The sequence below is a fragment of the Falco rusticolus genome, chromosome 2 (assembly GCF_015220075.1).
Source record: "Falco rusticolus isolate bFalRus1 chromosome 2, bFalRus1.pri, whole genome shotgun sequence".
Lineage (NCBI taxonomy): Eukaryota > Metazoa > Chordata > Aves > Falconiformes > Falconidae > Falco > Falco rusticolus.
Window position 1 is genome coordinate 33,758,470 of NC_051188.1, and position 19,783 is coordinate 33,778,252.

Genomic DNA, 19,783 nt, shown 5'->3' on the forward strand with positions numbered 1-19,783 from the left:
AATCTTCATCAGAGACGCATCCCAGACTGCATTAAGGAAAAAGTCCTTTGCATTTTACTGGCAGTCGTCACTCGTTTATTACTTTTCTGTTGAAAGCTAGAAATATTTTCAACCTTGTCTGACATCTGCTTACAAAGTCTAAAAAATATTTCCTAACCTGTAACCATGAGTTCTTTTGCTGCCAGCTGTTAAGTCTGAGTACATGTTAAGCCCCTCTTTTTACAGAGCTTTTTTAAGACAGTAATGCAGGTATGGGCGTCTAAGACAGTGGGAGACATTGGTTAGATCTCGTAATGAAACTCCAAGGAATAAAGGGAATTTCAAGTGGGAAAATATAGGAGGAGATGAGATTCCCTCTCTTTCCCTGTCTCTGCAGTAAAGAACTCCTGGGATTTTAGTCCAACCATTAACACAAGACTGCTACGTCCATCACTAAACCATGTCCCTAAGCACCGCATCTATGCATTTTGTAAACACCTCCAAGGATGGTGATTCCATCACCTCCCCGGGCAGCCTGTTCCAATGCTTGACCATCCTTTCAGTGAGTAAGTTTTTCCTAATACCCAATTTAAACCTCCCTTGGTACAACTTCAGGCCATTTCCTCTCGTCCTGTCACTTGTAACATGGGAGAAGAGACCGACTCCCCCCTGCCTACAACATCCTTTCAGGTAGATGCAGAAAGTGACAAAGTCTCTCTTGAGCATCCTTTTCTGCAGGTTGAACACCCCCAGTTCCCTCAGCCGCTCCTCACCACACTTGTGCTCCAGACCCTTCACCAGCTCCGCTGCCCGTCTCTGGACACGCTCCAGCACCTCAGTGTCTGTCTTGCAGTGAGGGGCCCAACACTGAACACAGGGTTCGAGGTGCGGCCTCACCAGTGCCCGGTACAGGGGGATGATCATTTCCCTGGTCCTGCTGGCTACACTATTTCTGATGCAAGTCAGGGCGCTGTTGGCCTTCTTGGCCACCTGGGCACACTGCTGGCTCATATTCATCCAGCTGTCAACCAGCACCCCAGGGCCTTTCCCACCAGGCAGCTTCCCAGCCGCTCTGCCCCCAGCCTGTAGCGCGGCCTGGGGTTGCTGTGATCCAGGTGCAGGACCCAGCACTTCTCCTTGTGGAACCTCATACAACTGGCATCAGCCCATCGGTCCAACCTGTCCAGATCCCTCTGCAGAGCCTTCCTGCCCTCAAGCAGATCAAAACTCCCTCCTAGCTTGGTGTCATCTGCAAATTTGCTGAGCATGCACTCAATCCCCTCATTCAGATCATTGATAAAGACATTAAACAGAACTGGCCCCAGTTCTGAGCCCTGGGGAACACCATTTGTGACCAGCCACCAGCAAGGTGCAACTCCATTCACCACCACTCTTCGGGCTCGGCCAGCCAGCCAGTTTTTAGCCCAGCAAAGAGCACACCTGCCCAAGCCATGAGCAGCCAGGTTCTCCAGGGGAATGCTGTGGGAAATGGTGTCAAAGGCTTTACTAAGGTCCAGGTCGACAACATCCACAGCCTTTCCCTCATCCATTAGGCAGGTCTTCTTGTCATAGAAGATCAGGTTCGTCAAGCAGGACCTGCCTTTCATAATCCCATACTGGCTGGGCCTGACCCCCAGCTGTCATGCACATGCCATGTGATGGTACTCAGGATGATCTGCTCCATAGCCTTCCCCGGCACCGATGTTGGGCTGACAGGCCTGTAGTTCCACCGATCCTCCTTCCAGCCCTTCTTGTATATAGAAATGTATAGTTGTGCTACTTGGGACTGCCTTTGAGGTAGTGAAGCTTCTTTCTAAAGACTTCTCTTTTTTTCTCAGTTTCATTGCAATGTATGATTAAGATTACTGTGTGCTAAAATATTGTTAAACTCACTTGTACGAAATTGGCTGAAGCTAAATTTGATAATGCTTTTGGTTAGTTTTACTCATAATGCCAGAGAGATTTGTTTGCAATATATTAGAAGAAAATTAATTCTGAGCTGAAAAGGGGAGTACTGTAATTGTGGAAACAGCTGATATATTAGAATGAAATACCGATATGTGTGGGACATAAATAATTTTAATAATAGAGTATAGCAGCCCTCTCCATAATTCACACACTTTTGTTAATGGGTTATTGCAGGCTCCTTTCTGCCCATAGTTGTGACGATGTCTTGTAGAGGCGATGCACGGTGTATCTGGGTCAGCTGTGTGATCCTCAACAAATTCAGCTCCTATCTTTTACTGAGGGATGATATCAAAATGTGATGTAGTGCTTCCCTACTCTTCAGGGGTTAGTTTTATTGAATTTGATAATTTCACATCAGAATTACATAGAATTCAATCCCACATTCACCTAAGTGGCAAGAATGTGGTTCGAGATCCACTTCCAAACATGGTTAAGATGTGGGTAGTAAAATATGAAGTTCCCTTACCATAGTCTGCCTGACCAGCTGAAGTCTAGACAAAACTACCAGCCTTTGACTCCTCTTCAGAGTGGCCCCTGTTACAGATTGGTTTGCCTTTAATAGCTGTTTGGCATAAATAAGACACAGATGTGAAACACCTGGTTTCATTGTGTTGTTGAGCGCATTAAATCACGTAACTGCCTTCTCTGAGCCTCTTTACCTTCTTTATGTTACTATATGAAGGATGATAAGATCACTTTCCAAACTGAATGTGTTTGTATCGATTTCACTTATTCAGTTTGCTCTTAGAATCCCAATTTTGTCAGGAGAAATAATGAAGTGTAGCCATGTAAAACTGTTTTGGCATCCATTCGTATATCTCAGAAGGAACTGATACAGAGCGAGTTGTTCAGATGCCATGTATCCCTCACTGAATGTGAAATGAATGTTTATTTCTATTCATGCCAGGCTGCCCCTGCTGTCGAGGGTGAATGGATGTGTAAGAGGCAGGACCAGAAAATTAAGTCAAAGCATTAACAACTCTTGGTGTTTGCTATTGTTTCTTCATTTCCTGTTTTCTCAAACACTTCTTTCATACCATTGCCCTTTCAGAGAAGCACACTCCTGCAGTCTTCATATTGTTCTCACATTAAATTTTTGTTTGTTGCTTCATTGTCTTTGGAAGACCTACAGAGCCTCCATCCACAAAGTTCTTTTGAATGCACCCATCACCCATTGGTGTAAGTGCCTGAGAATATCATACAGTCCAAGAAAAGAACAAAAATAATTTAACCAGGGACTAAGACCATTGATGGTCACTGAGAATTTGGACTCTATAGAGAATAAAATAAAAATCACATGTATCCCAAGAGAGGATGGCAGTTGTGCTTATTGTGAGGCGAAGACTTAGAAGAAGAACCTGCCCAAACAGCCAGTGGAAGAGTGTTTTGATGCTCTAATCATTAAACACCAATATGTATAAACAAATTTAGATAATGCACAATTGAAATGTGTTTTGTGAGTGTTTTGGAAATAGTGGTTATTCTGGAAATCAAAAGGAAGTCTTAGAAGGCAAATTTCACAGTTTTTCCAGCTATTCTACTCTGAGCTGCACCTCATAGCTGAAACCCAAGGCTACCAGACTGAATTAGTCTGTTGTTTTACAAAACTATGATATGCACACCAGGCAGTATGGAATCTTCACAGTAATGCAGTAATGAATAGCGCCTTTCAGTGCATGTATAGCTAGAAAGAGCACAGCTTTCTCTCAAATAGAGACATTTAGTCAAAACTCTCGCTGAAAGAAACAAAGTTGATAGAAGTGTTGCAATAGATTCAAGTGGAAAGTATTCAAGAGGGGACAGATCAACTTTTGAGCGAGCAAATTATTTATATATTCGGAAAATATCCATCACAAAAGTAAGAGAAATCTCAGTAGGTTTAGAAGTTCCAGTCAGACAAGATTGGAAAAGTTACTGTGGATTTCTTAGATTTGTTTGAGCTTTTTCTCTACTTCCAGTACTTTTCTTGTCTTGCTTTTCACTCTGGACAAACTAGATTTTTCCCACTGGATGTCTTTCACTTTTTCAGGTTCATAATACATCCAGGTTTGGATCATCCCCCTTAAATCTACCTTTTAAATAATTTCTAATGTCAAAAATTCCTCCAGCCCTCAGAGGAGTGACTGATCTATGGCTCTTCCATCTCTTTTTATCTGTCATGCTGAAGAATGCATCGTTGTCCAAAAGTTTTTCTCTTCAGTTTATTCCTCATCCTTCCTCTGATTTTATGTCCAGATTCAGTGATTTACTGTTTACTTCTTTCTAAAATATATCTTCAGTTGTAATCTAGATATTTGCTAGTCTAACTTTTACTTCATAGGGGTGCCTTCTGAGCAGAGAGAAGTTATTTGTCAAATTGCCTTGAAGCCCTTCCATGGAGACAGGGACGGGAAGAAGAGAAGCCTAGTAAAACACTAATGGAATTACCTAAGAGCTCAAAGGAAAACCAGGAAAGTACACCCAGAAAGTTTTCTTCAAAGGGCTCTACAGTCTGTTAATTTAATGTGGTTTCTAAGTGTATGATAAATTCAAAAAACAATTACCCCAGCCAGCTAGCACTAATAAAAATTGGTTGTTAAAATATTCAAATGTAGCAAAATTCTACTACCTTTTTTGTGTGTACATGTTACTTAAAAAACAAGTAAATTAATGAAGCTGCTGCAATTAACTGACATGATATTTACACATCTGCTGGTGGTGTTCCATTCCAATATCCTTAAATTTTCACTTATTTTTCCCAGTAGCCTATTAACTATATAAAAAAAATCAGTAAGGAGGTCACATTCTTAAGCTATGATAAATTGTACCACTTGTCTCTTTCTCTTTCAAGCAATTTTAATAGAAATTGAATTTTGGATGTTCTGCTGTCCTTTTAAGGACAAAAAGTCACAAATCATTATAAAATAAAAGATTTTCTATTAATCACATGCTGTTTCAAAGTTAGGAATACCTTCTTTAATCAGATCAGCACCATTGTAAAAGAGATTCATATTAGAAATTGTCTAGTGTATATGTACTAGAAATACTATTTGGGAACAACTTATTATACATGAGAAAAGTATATGAGCAACAAAGCTCTTTTGTCTACAGAATTTTTCACTGTTAAAGTACTTTTATTTCAAGATATTTAGTGAAATTTTTCAATGGAAAAACTTGACAAAAATAGAATATAGCATTTGTGCCACTGATTATGGTTATTTTTGTCTCATAGAGCTTCCTTTTGCAGAATTTTGAGTATTTTTCTCTGAAGGACCCAGAAGGATGAACATGTAATAAATTTTCCGTCGTTTTATTGTTCGTCTTTACAGATTAATACTTAGTTTTGGTTCATGAGGCTGACACTACTGTTTTAGTTTTACAGTTTTATTTTAAAATAAGTTCAGTGGGTTTTGTTGACCTGTGTTTCTGATAGTTTTGGAATCTGCTAGTTATGCAAAAAAGAACACTTTATTTTGGAGGAAATCTCTTAAACCAAAAAAGCATATAACCCTAAGGGTAACATGCTGTTGTAGTTAAGTATCTTTCTTCCCATACAAATGTTAAATTAATGTAATTTATCAGATTTTATACTAATGACATGCTTCATAGAGTATGTATTGTACCTCTTTGCATTAATATAAATTCTACAAAGAGAAAAAAATGGTGTTTTCAATAGCTGCCAAGACACTGTTGTTAGAGCACATGTTTTCAGATCAAAAACATGCATGGAATTCATGGCAGCGTGAAGCTCGGTCTAGAAGACAGTGAATTCAAGGGTTAAATTTCTCTACAGTCCTGTTGAAAACCCTGTTAATGCCAATGAACTTCTGAGAAGGCAATAAACTGTAGTTATTGGGGCACATAAATTGATCATAGAATTAAATGTATTGTGGTAGATGAGAAGGAAGTTAATTTGTAGAGGTTAAAGACATCAATTTTACATCTCTGTCATTAAGTTCCGTTACAAAAATAAAGCAGCATTAAGTTACAGAAAGATTAGTAACTGAAGGGCAGTTTACACATGAATCATTGATTCACTACATGACTCAGAGTTCATAACGGGAAGGAGTACTATTACCTTCAGTCCCCTATTTAAATCCAGCCCCAGCCTAAAGTGACTCAGCCTGGACCATCTGACAGCTGTTGCGTGTTCAGCTGTGCGGTGACCCAGTGGGGCGAGTAAGCAGACAGGTGTAGGAAACCCACCACTGTGGACTTCTGCGGTCATGGCAGGGAAGTTAAGGATTACGTGAGCATGTCATTTGAACTAGCCATTTACTGACCACTCTCAGAGTAGTGTGTGTCATTTCTTTAGTCCCCCTTCATGAAGGGAAGATCGATCTGCCCATCAATAAAGAATGTAGTTGGGTGTGCCCGAGATTTGTAAATGGATGTACAATACTATGAGAAGTCTTCAAACTGCAGATGATTCTGCCTACAGGGGGATTTTGAATTATGTTGGCAATTATCATAAGCACTTTTCCAGTATGGGTGAGATCTGAATGCACTGAGTGCTTCGATGTAGCGGTAGTCTTAGATCTGGTGTGGGTCTTAACATGCCACTTCGGAGTGCTGTTTTACTCTTTTATCTGTTGTTGTACTGCTTTATCCTGTTGTCCTCATCAGGTGGGATGTTGCATTTATTGAATTAATGGCAGTCCTACAGCTCTTCAGCAGACCTAGTATGTTGTTATTAGGTTGTTACAGCAGTTTTCCTTGCTGTAAGAGAGATTTACAGTTCTGGTTTTTATTTTACAGATAACTATTCAGAGGGACAGTGGTTTGGATGTCAGTTCCCCCAAACATGGAAAAGTGGATCCAGACAACATGCCACATGTTGGTGGAAATACTTGGGCTGGTGGAACAGGTTTTTCATTCTTTTCTTTAATGCATCATTGACAGATGTCTGAAGGAGATGCTGTGTCAAAAATGGGTTTATACAAGGCCATTCTCTGCTTAGAGCTTTTTTACCCAGTGCAGGATTGCTTTGCTGCCAGTGAAAAGTAGTATTTGCAGTGTCTAACTTAACCTGTATATAGCTGATCTCTACTTGAATTACATTCTGTTCATGTTTCTTTTCATTGGCTATATAGAAAGCCAGAAGCTTGCAGCCATAGAAATTAGCCTGAGTCGTTTGCCATTTTCTTAGATGTCTTCCATCTGCAGCTGCAGCAATGTAGGTGGCATAGGGAGGAGGTGCAAAGTGCCTCCTGATTCTGAAAGGGTGTGATAGTGATCACTAGCTGAAATGGTCTGGGAGCAGTGTAAACCAGCACATTCTAGGGAGAATACAGTCTGAATGAATGGTTTTAAGGACCAGGAGCTCTGAGGAGATGTACAAGACTTACATGATCTATAGTCCCCTTCTACAGGGTGGAAACTTTTACGACTCCGGTCTCAAGGGACTGTAAACATTAAGTATTCCATTGCAGTTTTTCTTTATCATGATAGCTGTTTGATTTTGAAAACCTTTGGCAATAAATATGTCTGTTGGGGATTGTTGGCAACATTTTTTGAACATCTGTAGATATGGCAATGGAAGCCTTAAAGAAAATGTGTTCTCATTTATTATCAAATATATGTTCTTAATTGTTTATTATCTCAACCGTGTTAGGTGGGAGAGACACTGCTGGATTAGGTGGGAAAGGTGGGCCATATCGACTGGATGCTGGCCACAGGGTTTACCAAATATCTCAAGCTGAAAAGGATGCTGTTCCTGAGGAGGTTAAGAGGGCTGCTCGAGAGATGGGTGAGAAGGCCTTTAAGCAGAGGTAATCTGAAAGTCTTGATTTTCCCTTCCATTTCCCAGAAGAATTTGAAAAAGATGGCTAAAAATAATTTTCTTTCTTAACTGCATTTATAATTTAACTACCTTCCCTGTTCTTCATCATTTAACCAAGCTTACCAGCACATGATGAACTGTTCTGGACAACAGATATAGAAAGCTTTATTGTATTAAGCGACACTGTTAAAATTACTGGGTGATTTGGTAGAGTAAAACGTAGCTAGGTGGATAAGGAGACTGGTGTGAATGTTTATCTTTTTTTAAAAGGGATCTACCATATGAAAATTTCTTTGAATTATGATGAATCCAGTTTGTGTGTTGTTAGGGGTTCATCGCCTAGCAAATCTTTCAGAATAGATCATTACAAGCAGATTGCTTCTGTTTGAAAGATCTATAGCCAAATGGTGAGATGATTTGAACCATTAAACCTCAGCAGACACTTTTACATGAACCACAGCTCTCTCCCAGCGTTAGTGTAATGTATGGTTACTAATCAACTGTTTCCCAGACTATGCACAGAGATTCAGGTTTCTTCCACCAATTGAACTCTCAGTACAACTTCTGGCACTTTGTATTAAAAAAAGAAAAGTGTATTGACAGTCATTCCAAATGAGTCTTACATTTCAGCCCAGAACGTATTGCAGTGTGAGTATCTCTCTGAAATCAGAGTGTACTAGACACAGATTAAAACATAATAAAAAATAAAAAGCAAATAAATTTAGAAGCAGCTTAGTCAGCTCACATTTTGTTGTTATTAACAAAGTGATTCCCAATGGGCAACAAAACTGGGTGCTGTGAGGAGCAAGTGAGATTGCCGTTTCCTTCAGCTGATATGTAAATAATTAGGCTGTTAAGCATAAAGCACACACTGTACATGAATCACTATATTTAAAAACAGCAATTTATCTATTGCATTCAGATTGTTTATTTTTTAATCATGATTTTATTACTGAATTACATGGACCATTTAATATTGCCATTAGAGTATTAGTGATCAATAAAGACAAGGAAGATGTATAGATTATGTCAGTCCTTCACAGGAAAAGATCCTGAAAAGAAAAATAACTTTTAATAGTCATGTAATTTACACAAGCAACATAGAGAAATTTAAATGAAAAATAGTCACTTAAGGTTTTGTTTGCAGGAAGAACGCAGAGCTTGTTGTGTCTTTTTTCCTGGTGCTTTATGGGGGAGCAGGTGGGGGGGACTACTTTTAACTGTTTCTACATCCCCATTCTTCAAAATTACTTATCAGTTGCTTCGTAACAGAAGCAATCAATATATATGGTCTTGGATGCTGTTCATCTCTTTGTGCCTATGCACATATACACACCTGGCATACTTTTGATACATTTCTACCTGTCTGTACGGTGATTTACAAAATTAATGCTAGGGGAAATTCCTGGGCATGTGGTGTGGAAACAGTGCAGCTGTGTCCTGTAAAATCTGAGTATCTGTACATGAGATAACAATTCATGTCCTGCTAAAACCGGTGAGCTGGCACATACCAGCTGTAAATGTAGCCTATTCTGAAGCCACATTTGACTTGAATAATTATTCTGTACTTTTTGGATAGTTGTGGAACTGAGTTAAGAATAGTGAGGTTGGAGTCTTCGGGCTGATGAAAAACAATAAGAGGGACTGCACATTTCACTGTTTTGTTTATACACGATTATTTGGAAAGGAGAATTTTAGTATGACAGCTATTGGTTGCTTTCCTGGCTAGATAGTATTGCTAGTGGAAAACATTTTAAATTGCCTTATTTCACTAGAATGAAGTTAGCAGCTGCTCTTGAATGGATGCAGTATTTTTCATGGTATTTTTCTGGACTAGCTTTCGCTGTGGATTGATGTGGAGTCAAGCACAGTAAAACTGCACAAGCGCTTTTTTTTGTTTGAAACAAAATGTTTTTCTTCATTGATGTGAAGATACTGAACTCTGTTGGCAGGATCCGTAAAATGAAGTATACAGCACTGAAAGTTACATTTTCCTGTCTGTAATGAATAAGAGTTGGCTATAATGACTATGTCTATGCAAAATTCAAAATAGAAAAAGACATAGTCATACTAAAGGCAAAAAGATTTGATGTTTTATTTTAATATTATCATGAAAAGGCTAGTCTAAACAGCAGTTCTCATGTATACTGTATATTCCAGGTGAGTAACTTGTGATGGTATTATGAATAGAGATATAACTAGCCTATACATACTTTACTATTTATAGCTCATTTAAAGATCAGTATTTTAAAAACAGTGTGAATGAGCTTATTCTGTTACGAAATACTTGTTGAAAACAGCTCTGCACGGATAGGCCAGTGAGTTTGACCTCAGGACTGAACCCAGCCACATACTGGATGCCAGTATGGGCAGATACACAACCGCTGCTTCGCTACGTGGTGCTGGGTCATGGAAAATAACAAACACTGCACACTCCCAGCATATTCACCTGTCCCCTACCTAGCTCATTCTTCACTGTTAGACCTCTTTAATTACATTCCAGTTGTGAGTTTCACCAATTTAAGAGTATCTGCTTAGCTACAACATTGAGAAGAATGATACAGGCCTTTAAGTGGGCACATCTTAACTTATAGGAAAAGCATGTGTTTGTTTTTATGGTGCAGATATTGCACTGTCTCTTAGGCCTCTGGACAGGATAGTGTCCAGTGACATGACTCATTTTTTTGTGAGGGAGCACAATTTTGTTAATGTTCATTTAAAACTTCTTTATTTCAAGGTTTCATCATTTTACGAAGCACAGATAGCTATTTGAGACAGAGTTACTAGTTGTAGGTCTTCAAGGACAGATTTTATACTGTGTCTTTACTTAACCTTTGTGTTAAGGCGTGGATCATGACATGTTTAAAATACTCCGACAGTGAAGTAATGAATAGAGACTCATGATCCTTTTATGTACAGATAGCAACACCTGAACCAATAAAACCTTTAGAATTTGATCACGGTTTTCAGAACATCTGATTTACTTCCCAAACATCAAAGTGATTAGGAGAGAGACAGAGGATTAGGAACTTTAATAAGTTTTATGTGATGCAATCCTTATAGGCATTGGTGATCACCTGCCGTGTCAAAAATTCACAAAAGCAGCTGCCACTTCTTTGATTTGTTTCCTGTGTGTGGTTATTACATTTCCCTGTTATCAAGTAAATGAATTTGTAATTTACATAAGTAAATGGATTATATGCTTTTTTCCTAGACTGTTCTTAGCTTCCTGTTCTTTGCTTTAGGTTGAAAGAGATTCAGATGAGTGAATATGATGCATCAACTTATGAAAGGTTCTCTGGAGCAGTCCGACGCCAAGTTCAGTCACTTCGCATCATCTTAGACAATCTGCAGGTAATCTTAGATTCACTGATAAAGGAACATGGTGAACTCATCACATTAGGCCCCAAATACTATCTTGCTAATATCCTGTTACCATCTGTGATCATACCTTTCAGGGCTAAAAGCAGATTCAGGTTATAATCATGGCTAGGAAAAAGAGTCTCATATTAAGGCAGCTCTTCAAAGGCAGCTTTTAAGTGGATCCCAGTGCTCATCTCTACAAGTTGTGGTATTCCCATACTGCAGGTTACAGAGATTATTCAGGAGCCACAATTTTGTGAAAGAAAATGCGTTATTAAAAGAACGTGATAGTATGTAGAGCATAGCCTCTGTATTTACCTCCTGTCCAAAAAACGTTTTTTAGCTGAGAAGTGCAAATGCTATAGATGTTAGAAAAATGCCCACTCCAGGTAGGAGCTCTACCGCATATGCAGCTGAGAACATCATTTTTTTTCAGGTTTGTTTTTAATTCTGGCTCATAGAAACATGTAGCCCAAATCTCTTAAGTGGAAGCTGACCAAAACCACCAGTTTGCCTTTCTTCTAGTAATTGGTCTTGTGGTTGTTCCAGGTTTCATTAATACTAGTGTTCATATACAGGGTAGATAGAATCAAAAGTGCATTGTTTCTAGGAGAAAGCTGCTACTCTTCAGTGAAAATTCAAGGAAAATTAATTTTACTCCTTATAGGCATCTCTGATTAAAAATATTTCTGTTGAAGGCTACCAACCACAGGTATACATGTACCTTAGTTTATTAGTTAGTCAGTGTGCTGTGTCTAATCTGTATCCTTACTTCAGCAATAAAATTGAAATACAGAAAGAAATTACTTTTTATGATTGACAGACTCCTCTTGGGTCAAAAAATTCAATCCCCTGGTATTGCAAATAAGAATTTGCCTTACTTATATGTTTAAGCCTTTGTAACTGCAACACTTCTATAATCACATATATACACAGAGAACCATTAACCACTTTTATTATGAATGTATCAATTCAGAGAGCTCCTGATGTAATGAATGTTTAAGATGGCCATGATTAGGTGATTCATGCATCTAATATATGTTTCAGTTCAGGACATAGGCTTTTGGCTTGTAAAGACAGTTTCAATTGAAAAAAACTTAGATATAAATCTCAGGTTTTCCTACACCATTTATATCTAAGTCCTTTTTTTACTGTGTTTCTAGTAGACATGCCATTGGAAGCACACTCTAGGAGTGAAATGAGTAAGCAAATTTTCAGGTTTAAGTCTTTTTTTCACTCTGCCTTATCTACTCCTTGGAGCCAAAATTCTTACATTCAGGGATCATGTTAATCATAATCAAAATATAACATATTTTAATTTAAAGAGATGTATCCTGTTGCTTTCTTAAAAAGGTCATTTTAGTATCAAGGCAAAGTCTTAACAGCCTTAGTATTTTGAGACTTTGCCAGCTTCCTTTGACAGCTAACCACAGAGCTAGTAAGTGTACTTTATGATGAAAAAACAAAAACTGTATTTGGAAAAGCTAGATTGTAGAATAAGAGCAATACTGAAAGCAAATTTTTAGCTTTATAAATTTTCATATAGATTTTGGTAAGTTTTTTTTTTATTAGAAGATGCACTGGGAAAATGAAGGTAAATGATAACAGGACTTACTTAGTTGCAAAATGCTTTCTGTTAATTGGGAAGCTGAGTCCAAACACATTTCATGTTATCTTTTTGAGAAGAAAAAAAATTATTTGAATTCTTCAGCACGGTAAGTCATTCAGCCCTGATGAAGGACTATGCCTTGGTCTCCCCTTTTTTCTGGATAGTCTTACGTACACCATAGGTTCTCAGCTAAACCTGTTTTCTTTCTGTTATCAGTCAGGCATTCCTTATTTCACAAATAAGAAGTCAATGCCACAGTAGGTTGCAGTAGACTTTGCAGCTCAGTCTGTGTCTTTTTAACTTTGTGAAAATCCCAAATGACCTTCACAGTAGAGAACACTTTTAGCTTTTTAAAAATGTTTGAGTTCATTTTCTTTCAAACTCATTGTATTCACGTAATAGGAATATATTGTCCATGTATATTTAATCTGGATTTTCTTTTCGACATATGCCTTTTTATTGTTAGGTTTGTGAGATTTTAAAAAATATGTTCCTTTGATTAGATTTTATATCCCAAGAATCAAGAGGCTGGGATTCAGGCCCAGTTATTGATGGCTCACAAAAATTAGTAGCAGCAGAAAGAGGTGCTTGGAATAGGCTGATCCTTGAAACCAATAGATAAATACAGTCTGAGAATGTAATTTCATTGTTCATTTCACTTCACATAGCTCACTGATCTCTGTCAGCTCTTTGAACAACGTTAACAAAACATTACAAGTTGTCATTTATCTTCTGTAGAAGTAGCAAAGCCGGAAGTCCAGGAAATCCAATGACGAGCTTTCTTCTTTCTCCTAATGCTGGCCAAACCCTGAACAAAGCTGTCTGTCTGAACTCCAGATTCAAAAGCTTATGGTCAGTCAGTCACTCAGAAAGGCCTTCTTAGATTTTAGATGACTTGCCTTCCAGAAGGTACTTCTCTTTTTATTGATTATTACAGAGGGAATCTGAGACAGCTGTTCCTATAGCTTCTGAGCATCGTTTAGGCACCTACATTTAAACTGGGCAAACCTGAGTCTGAGTCACTGAGTCTACTGGGGCTCTGTCTGATTTATGTCATGTAGGAACAGTCTGATCATAGCAGCAAGAATAAAATAATGTCTGTCCCATAATAAACGTGGCTCAGAGACCTGACAATTCAAAAAAACCCCTGTGCCCTGCCAGTAGTAGTTTTCTGACTGTTAAAAGCAGCTAAGGGAACATGAGTGTACTATTTTCCCAGAAACACATGCAGTCCACAACTGGCAGTATTTCGGACCTACTGCTAGGACTGACATATTTAGATATGGTCACTCCACATACACAACTTTTTCTGTGATATTTACAGATATCACAGGGGAGGAGGTTGGGTTGGTTTGTTGGGGGTTTTTTTTGGGGGGTGGTGGTGGTGTTGTAAATATGCCTTTGATATCTTTTCAGTGAAAAGAATTACTGCAGTGGCGTACTGTGATCAGCCATTGCCATGCTGATAAGATACGGTATCTAGCACATTTTTCTAATTTCCAGAGCAGCACAGTGAATATCTATACAATATCTTTTCATCAGTGTGGTTGCAGTATGTTGCAATAGTAACAGGTTCTATGCCCTTTCTGGTAAAATATCAAAGCAAGGTATATATGTAATAGCTATGTTTTTCTCTGAAAATTGTACATGCTTTTAAACCTATGTTGCTTTTAAGCTTATGATAATTACATATTGAAAATGGTATGAAGCTTCTCTCTAATATATACGTGCATTGTGTAACACATGTGCTTAAGGCAATTAAATTTTTTTCAGCTTTTATAAAAGGAAATAAATTCTTGGGAATTCTGCACAGAAGAGGCAGATGCTAAGTAGTCTAAATAATTTTAGCATCATTTTGTAAAGAGTTTAGGTCAGATTTTGTCGGCATTCTTTCCTGTTTTAGGAGAGAGTGTCAACTCTGTGTTCCTCCAATATAATTTCAGCTCAAATACTGGCTTTTGTCGCATAAGCTTCAAAAAGTATTACATGGTTTTTAACTATATCCATTGTTAAAAGCACTATTTTTCTCACACTGCTGTTCCTTCAACAATGAATAGTCACAAAGGTAAAGCATTGTCGATGAAAACAGTAGTAAAACTAACTGAGAATTTGCTCATTGAAGCCAAAACTTTATAATCTTCTGGGGTTTTGTCCCTGCTGCCTACTGAAAGGAAGAAATGACAAAAATCTGACAACACAGCAGCCCTAAGGAAGTGTTAAAGATCTACCTCTGTTCCAGTACTTACAGTGGCTAAGATGACTAGGAACAAATTCATCTCGTCTGCATCATCCCAGAAGGTGCATGATTCATTTTAGACAGCTGCTCACTCAGCAGCGTGTTGTTTCCAGGAGCGTTTTTGTAATGGTTAGTTGGAGTGTTGTTGAAATTTGCCGTGAGTTGTCCTACTGTGTTCTTCACAGCAGGAAAACTGCAGTGTGACGTTTTGGTGGAGCATGTAGAGGTCATCTGGAATTTTCAGGTGTCTTTTTGTGATGTTACACAACTCTTTGGGCAACAAAGTAATCAATGATCCTATGGAAGAAGGGACTTCAAATTTAATCCCAAGAGTATTTAATGATGGTGGAAATTACTAGTTGGTGGGAAAAACAAACTCATGGATGCCCCACTGCCAAAGTGGGTTAAAGTGAGGTTGACTGTAGCACCATGAAAATGTGTCAGCGGGCACGACTGACAGAATTCACACCTAAGAAATCTTTTCCACTTTCCCTTTCTGCGATACACTCAAAGGCTGAGCTTTCCATGTATCGCCATTGGTTTTGCCTCCCATCACGAAGCATCTGTAAAGGTTTTGACACTACTAACTAAAAAACTCTGTTTCTCACAGCTATGTAAATTCTATACTGTAAAATTAATTAATCAAAACCTTTTCCTTGTGGCTGTGTATTCTTCCTGCCCACTTATTTTCATAGCCAAGTAGTCCGTTAGTCTTGAGTAAATATAGGCAACAGACAGTAGTCCAGAACTCTTTCTTCATACATACCCAAAAGAAAAACTCATAAATTTTGACCAAAGTGAAATTAAAAATTGTCTGAGCCTTAACAAGCCATCATCTGACTGCTCAGACTGTAAAAAATTGTAAAGATTTGTCCTTGCAAATCCCAGGCCTGCAGTTCACTAGGGATTTGTAATGTAATACTTCCTGCTCATCAGAGAGCAACTGATTTGCATTCCTCAGAACCAAAGTTTAAGGCAGTTTGTGTCCTGCTGGATATTTGATTTTCCTCCAGCTGCCGACCAATTTGCTGAGAGTGCAAAAGCATTATACATATGCAAATTTAAAATCTTTCCTTGCTAGGCTTGCTACTAGGATGAGCAACTTCAACCTGGAGATTTAAGCAGAAATGAAATAAACCATGAAACTCATATATGCAGACTTTATTGTCATTAGGTGGATCTTATGTATTATGAACCATGCTGAAGGTATCCTTTGAAAACCTTCTTAAATGTGTTGCTTGTAATATGAACAGGAGTTCCATGAATATTTGAATTCCTGGATTGTAGTGCAAGTTCATCAAGTCAGGCTGTAGATAACTAGTGTCCTTTTAAATAAAACAAAAGAAGCATTTAATGAACTCTCTCTTGAGTATCACAATTTTCAAGGGTTTTATTTTAAAATAGAAAAATAGTTTATCGTTAATATTGTTTTAAAAGAAACCACTTATCATTACCTAAGGTGAATACTAATTAGTTTTACCTTTAAGTCACCCAGTGTTTTTTTCTGACACTGCTTGGATTAAGAACACATAACAAATGGTCAGTTATGCATGTCCCTCTGGTTGTATGTATTTCTGCAGAGGCTTGTTACAGCTTTCCAGCATATTTGAAAGAAAAATGTTAACTTTTCTGCAGTCCACAGTTAAACTGTCATGTATGAAACATCTTTAAAAAAGCAAAATTACAAAGGGAACATGTTCTTTGTAGTGTTATTTTGTCTTTCAGAGAAAAAGATCAGTACAGCTATGAAAATGTGTTTGGAATTCTTTGACTTATGCCAAAACTTTCACATCATTATAAAGAAAATGCATGTGTATGTCATGTTCAGTAGGTCTTAAATGGTCCAACATACACTCATGTTACTGAGTGAATTAAGGTTTCTTTCTGTTGTAGGCCAAAGGTAAAGAAAGACAATGGCTGAGACACCAAGCTGTTGGAGAGCTAGATGATGCCAAAATCATTGACGGGCTGACAGGAGAAAAAGCCATATATAAACGACGGGGAGAACTTGAGCCACAAGTAAGTATCCAACAAGTAGCAGGGAAAAGTGGGGAAGAGCTTAACCGTTTGCTGATTACATAGTGGCTGTACAATATCTGTGTTTGTAGTTTGAGTAAGTTATAGGGATAAGAAACTCAGAATAATCATTGCTGGCTTGGGAGGTCCATGATACAGAGGCAACCACAGGGTGGAAAATTTGCTTTACCTCTTCTTATAGTCTTCCATATGTATTTCCTGTTGGCCACTGTCAGAGAGGGGATGCTGATCTAGGCAGTGCTTTCTTTTGATCCAATGCAACAGTTTTTATGTTCTTATTTATATTTTAATGAGTTGAAGGCAATTAGCAGATAACATTTTGTTCGTTTGTTTTTCTATGAAAAAGAAAAATATTTTCTCACAAATTTAATTTAAGTTTTGTTGATAAACACACAAGTACCCTAGGATTTTTTTTAAATGTTTTACAAATGTCTTCTCCTTATTCTGTGATATGCAAAGAATTTCAGCTTCCAGAGACACTTGGATTTACGTGAATAAAAATTATAATGGGAAAAAAGTGTGAGGAAAAGCCATTAAGATACGGTGAAGTTCTCTGTCTTATGGCTCAATTCAGCTGTTCCTTAGAAGACATTACGGTTAGGCGAATGTGAGTCAGCAACACAGAAACCACTTGAGTTAGACCAACAAAACCTGGCCAGAACTGGTTGGGCTAGTCCATAGTATTTAACAGTAGTACTGAATGACAGATTACAATTTTTAACTACGCTAAGAATGTTATTTTAAATAGCAGAGTACAACATATTTTTGCATGTCAACTACCCACATCTGATGAATCCCTGGTATTGTTTTTTATGCTACTTGGTCCTGATGACTGTTGCTTTGAACAGTTTATGGAACTTGGCACTGCCTGTGTGAAAGATCAATAAAGGAAAAGTGATTAGATCTTCATTTCTCTCTCTCTCTTTTTTTTTTTTTTTTCCCAAAATGTGTTTACTTAATGTATCAGTTTTAAGGCTTTGTAAAATTAGTTCAATTAGGGGAAAAAAAAAGGACATCTTCAAGTTTTGAATAAAAAACAAAATAAATGTAGAATTTAATGGGCCCTCTCTCTCCCTTTGTCTTTGGGAGGACAGGGTTGCCACAGTCTGTTAAGAGAATAGTTACAAGAATGAAGTACACAAAAGCTTGCAACCCTTTACAGGTAAAAGAAACACTTTAGTTATTTGTTTTTAATGTGAATGTTCTTTTTGCCAGATCATCTTTAATAGCCTTATACTTGAATCCAGACTCACCTCACTGCACACTAAATAAAACACCTCCCTTGAATGTACTGTGCCAAAAATTGTTAAAACAGGTGGGGATTGTTTTCAGGAAAAAAGAATGGTTTCAGCAACAGAATGAAGAAGAAACAAGTAGTTAATCAGAACAAGATTTCAAACATTTTTTGAATGTTACTAACCTCAGCAGACAAGGTTTTACAATCATATGCGGGTCCCTGTTAGTACTGTAAGCCAAGAAAAAGCATTTCCATTATAAGCTTTGGCAGAAAGAGCAAAATTGAGAGGTTTTTTACTGAAATAAAATGTTAAGAATCAAAACTGAGACACAAAAACTATTTTCATGACAAACATGTGTGGAATTTTTCGAGGTATTTTGTTTCCAGGCATTGAAGGTGAGGGGGAAGAATGAGTTATCTGTCAAGTAACTGGTTTGAAACAGTTAGAAAAAAGGTTAAAATGGTTTTGCTTTTTTTTTTTTTTTTAATAATTGATGTTTTCTGGATAAAAGTTTCTTGCTTTGCAAAGTCCATTGGGTTCTTTTTCTGAAATGCATGATCATTACTGATGTTTACCTTTCCCATTTATGTTGGGATTTATTCTGCTGTTTCCCTGTCAGCCTGGGAGCCCCCAGCAGAAACCTAAACGTTTGCGCCTGGTGGTGGATGTTTCTGGTAGCATGTACCGCTTTAACGGGGTGGATGGACGACTGGAACGCTCCATGGAGGCTGTCTGCATGGTCATGGAAGCTTTTGAGAACTATGAGCATAAATTCAAGGTAATTACAGCTGGGCTAGGAGCTCTGTGGTTATTGCACAGGCTCTGTGGAGCAGTGGAAAAAAGTGTTTCAGCAGTCTAGCCAAATAGCATTATTCATTCCCACAAGAAAATAAAGACATTAATCTATTTCTAGCAACCTGAAAAATAATACTAGTGAATGGATAAGAAACATTACACACTTCGGCAGAGGAGCATTCAATCTAAGATTTTTAAGACTTTGATATAGTGAGATTTGCTGTGGTTTTCTGTATTTGTTTATTTGTTTCTCTGGGCAGAAACACTTAAGCCTACAGAACACAAGTATAAGTGAATTTCAGGGCATGCAAAGATGCTCTGCCTTTCCGTCTGCCCGAAGTACAGACAGTAGTACTTTGTCACAGGAAGACCAAACTTCCTTGTCCCTTATTTGTGTTCTCTTCCAGTTACCTGAAAGCAAGAAAATAATTTCTACTGCTGAAAGATACTAGGTTCTAAATGTCATTTAATAGTAGCCTGGAAAGGAATTGTAAATAATTTTTATACCCTTTTTGGTCTCAGTAAGCCTAAACAAGGTCTAGGATATGTTTCTTTAACCTTAAAAAAAAAGACAGATATGGCCAATCTCAAGTTCATTCTTGACAGACTCCGTGTTCGATGGAAGAATAAAGATGTCCAATGCCTTTACCCAAGAGCATCTCAAGCACAAGACTTCAAATACATCTGAATAAATGTAGAATCTCCTAAACAAAATTAGTAGAAAATTTAGTCCAGATCAATTCAGCCAGGTCTGCTTCATGTTGCTCCTCTAACAACATAATCCTACAGGTTCCTGT

General features: G+C 37.9%; 1 protein-coding gene across 2 annotated transcripts in view; it reads left to right on the forward strand.

Annotated features, from left to right (window-relative positions):
- VWA8 (von Willebrand factor A domain containing 8) overlaps positions 1 to 19,783 on the forward strand; it is a 185,946-nt gene that overhangs the window by 151,993 nt on the left and 14,170 nt on the right. For both annotated transcript variants that reach the window (XM_037377396.1, XM_037377397.1), the window contains 5 exons: positions 6,685 to 6,793; positions 7,541 to 7,697; positions 10,954 to 11,062; positions 16,810 to 16,935; positions 18,811 to 18,969. In XM_037377396.1, the coding sequence (XP_037233293.1) occupies positions 6,685 to 6,793; positions 7,541 to 7,697; positions 10,954 to 11,062; positions 16,810 to 16,935; positions 18,811 to 18,969 (660 nt within the window). The remainder of the gene's footprint in view (positions 1 to 6,684; positions 6,794 to 7,540; positions 7,698 to 10,953; positions 11,063 to 16,809; positions 16,936 to 18,810; positions 18,970 to 19,783) is intronic.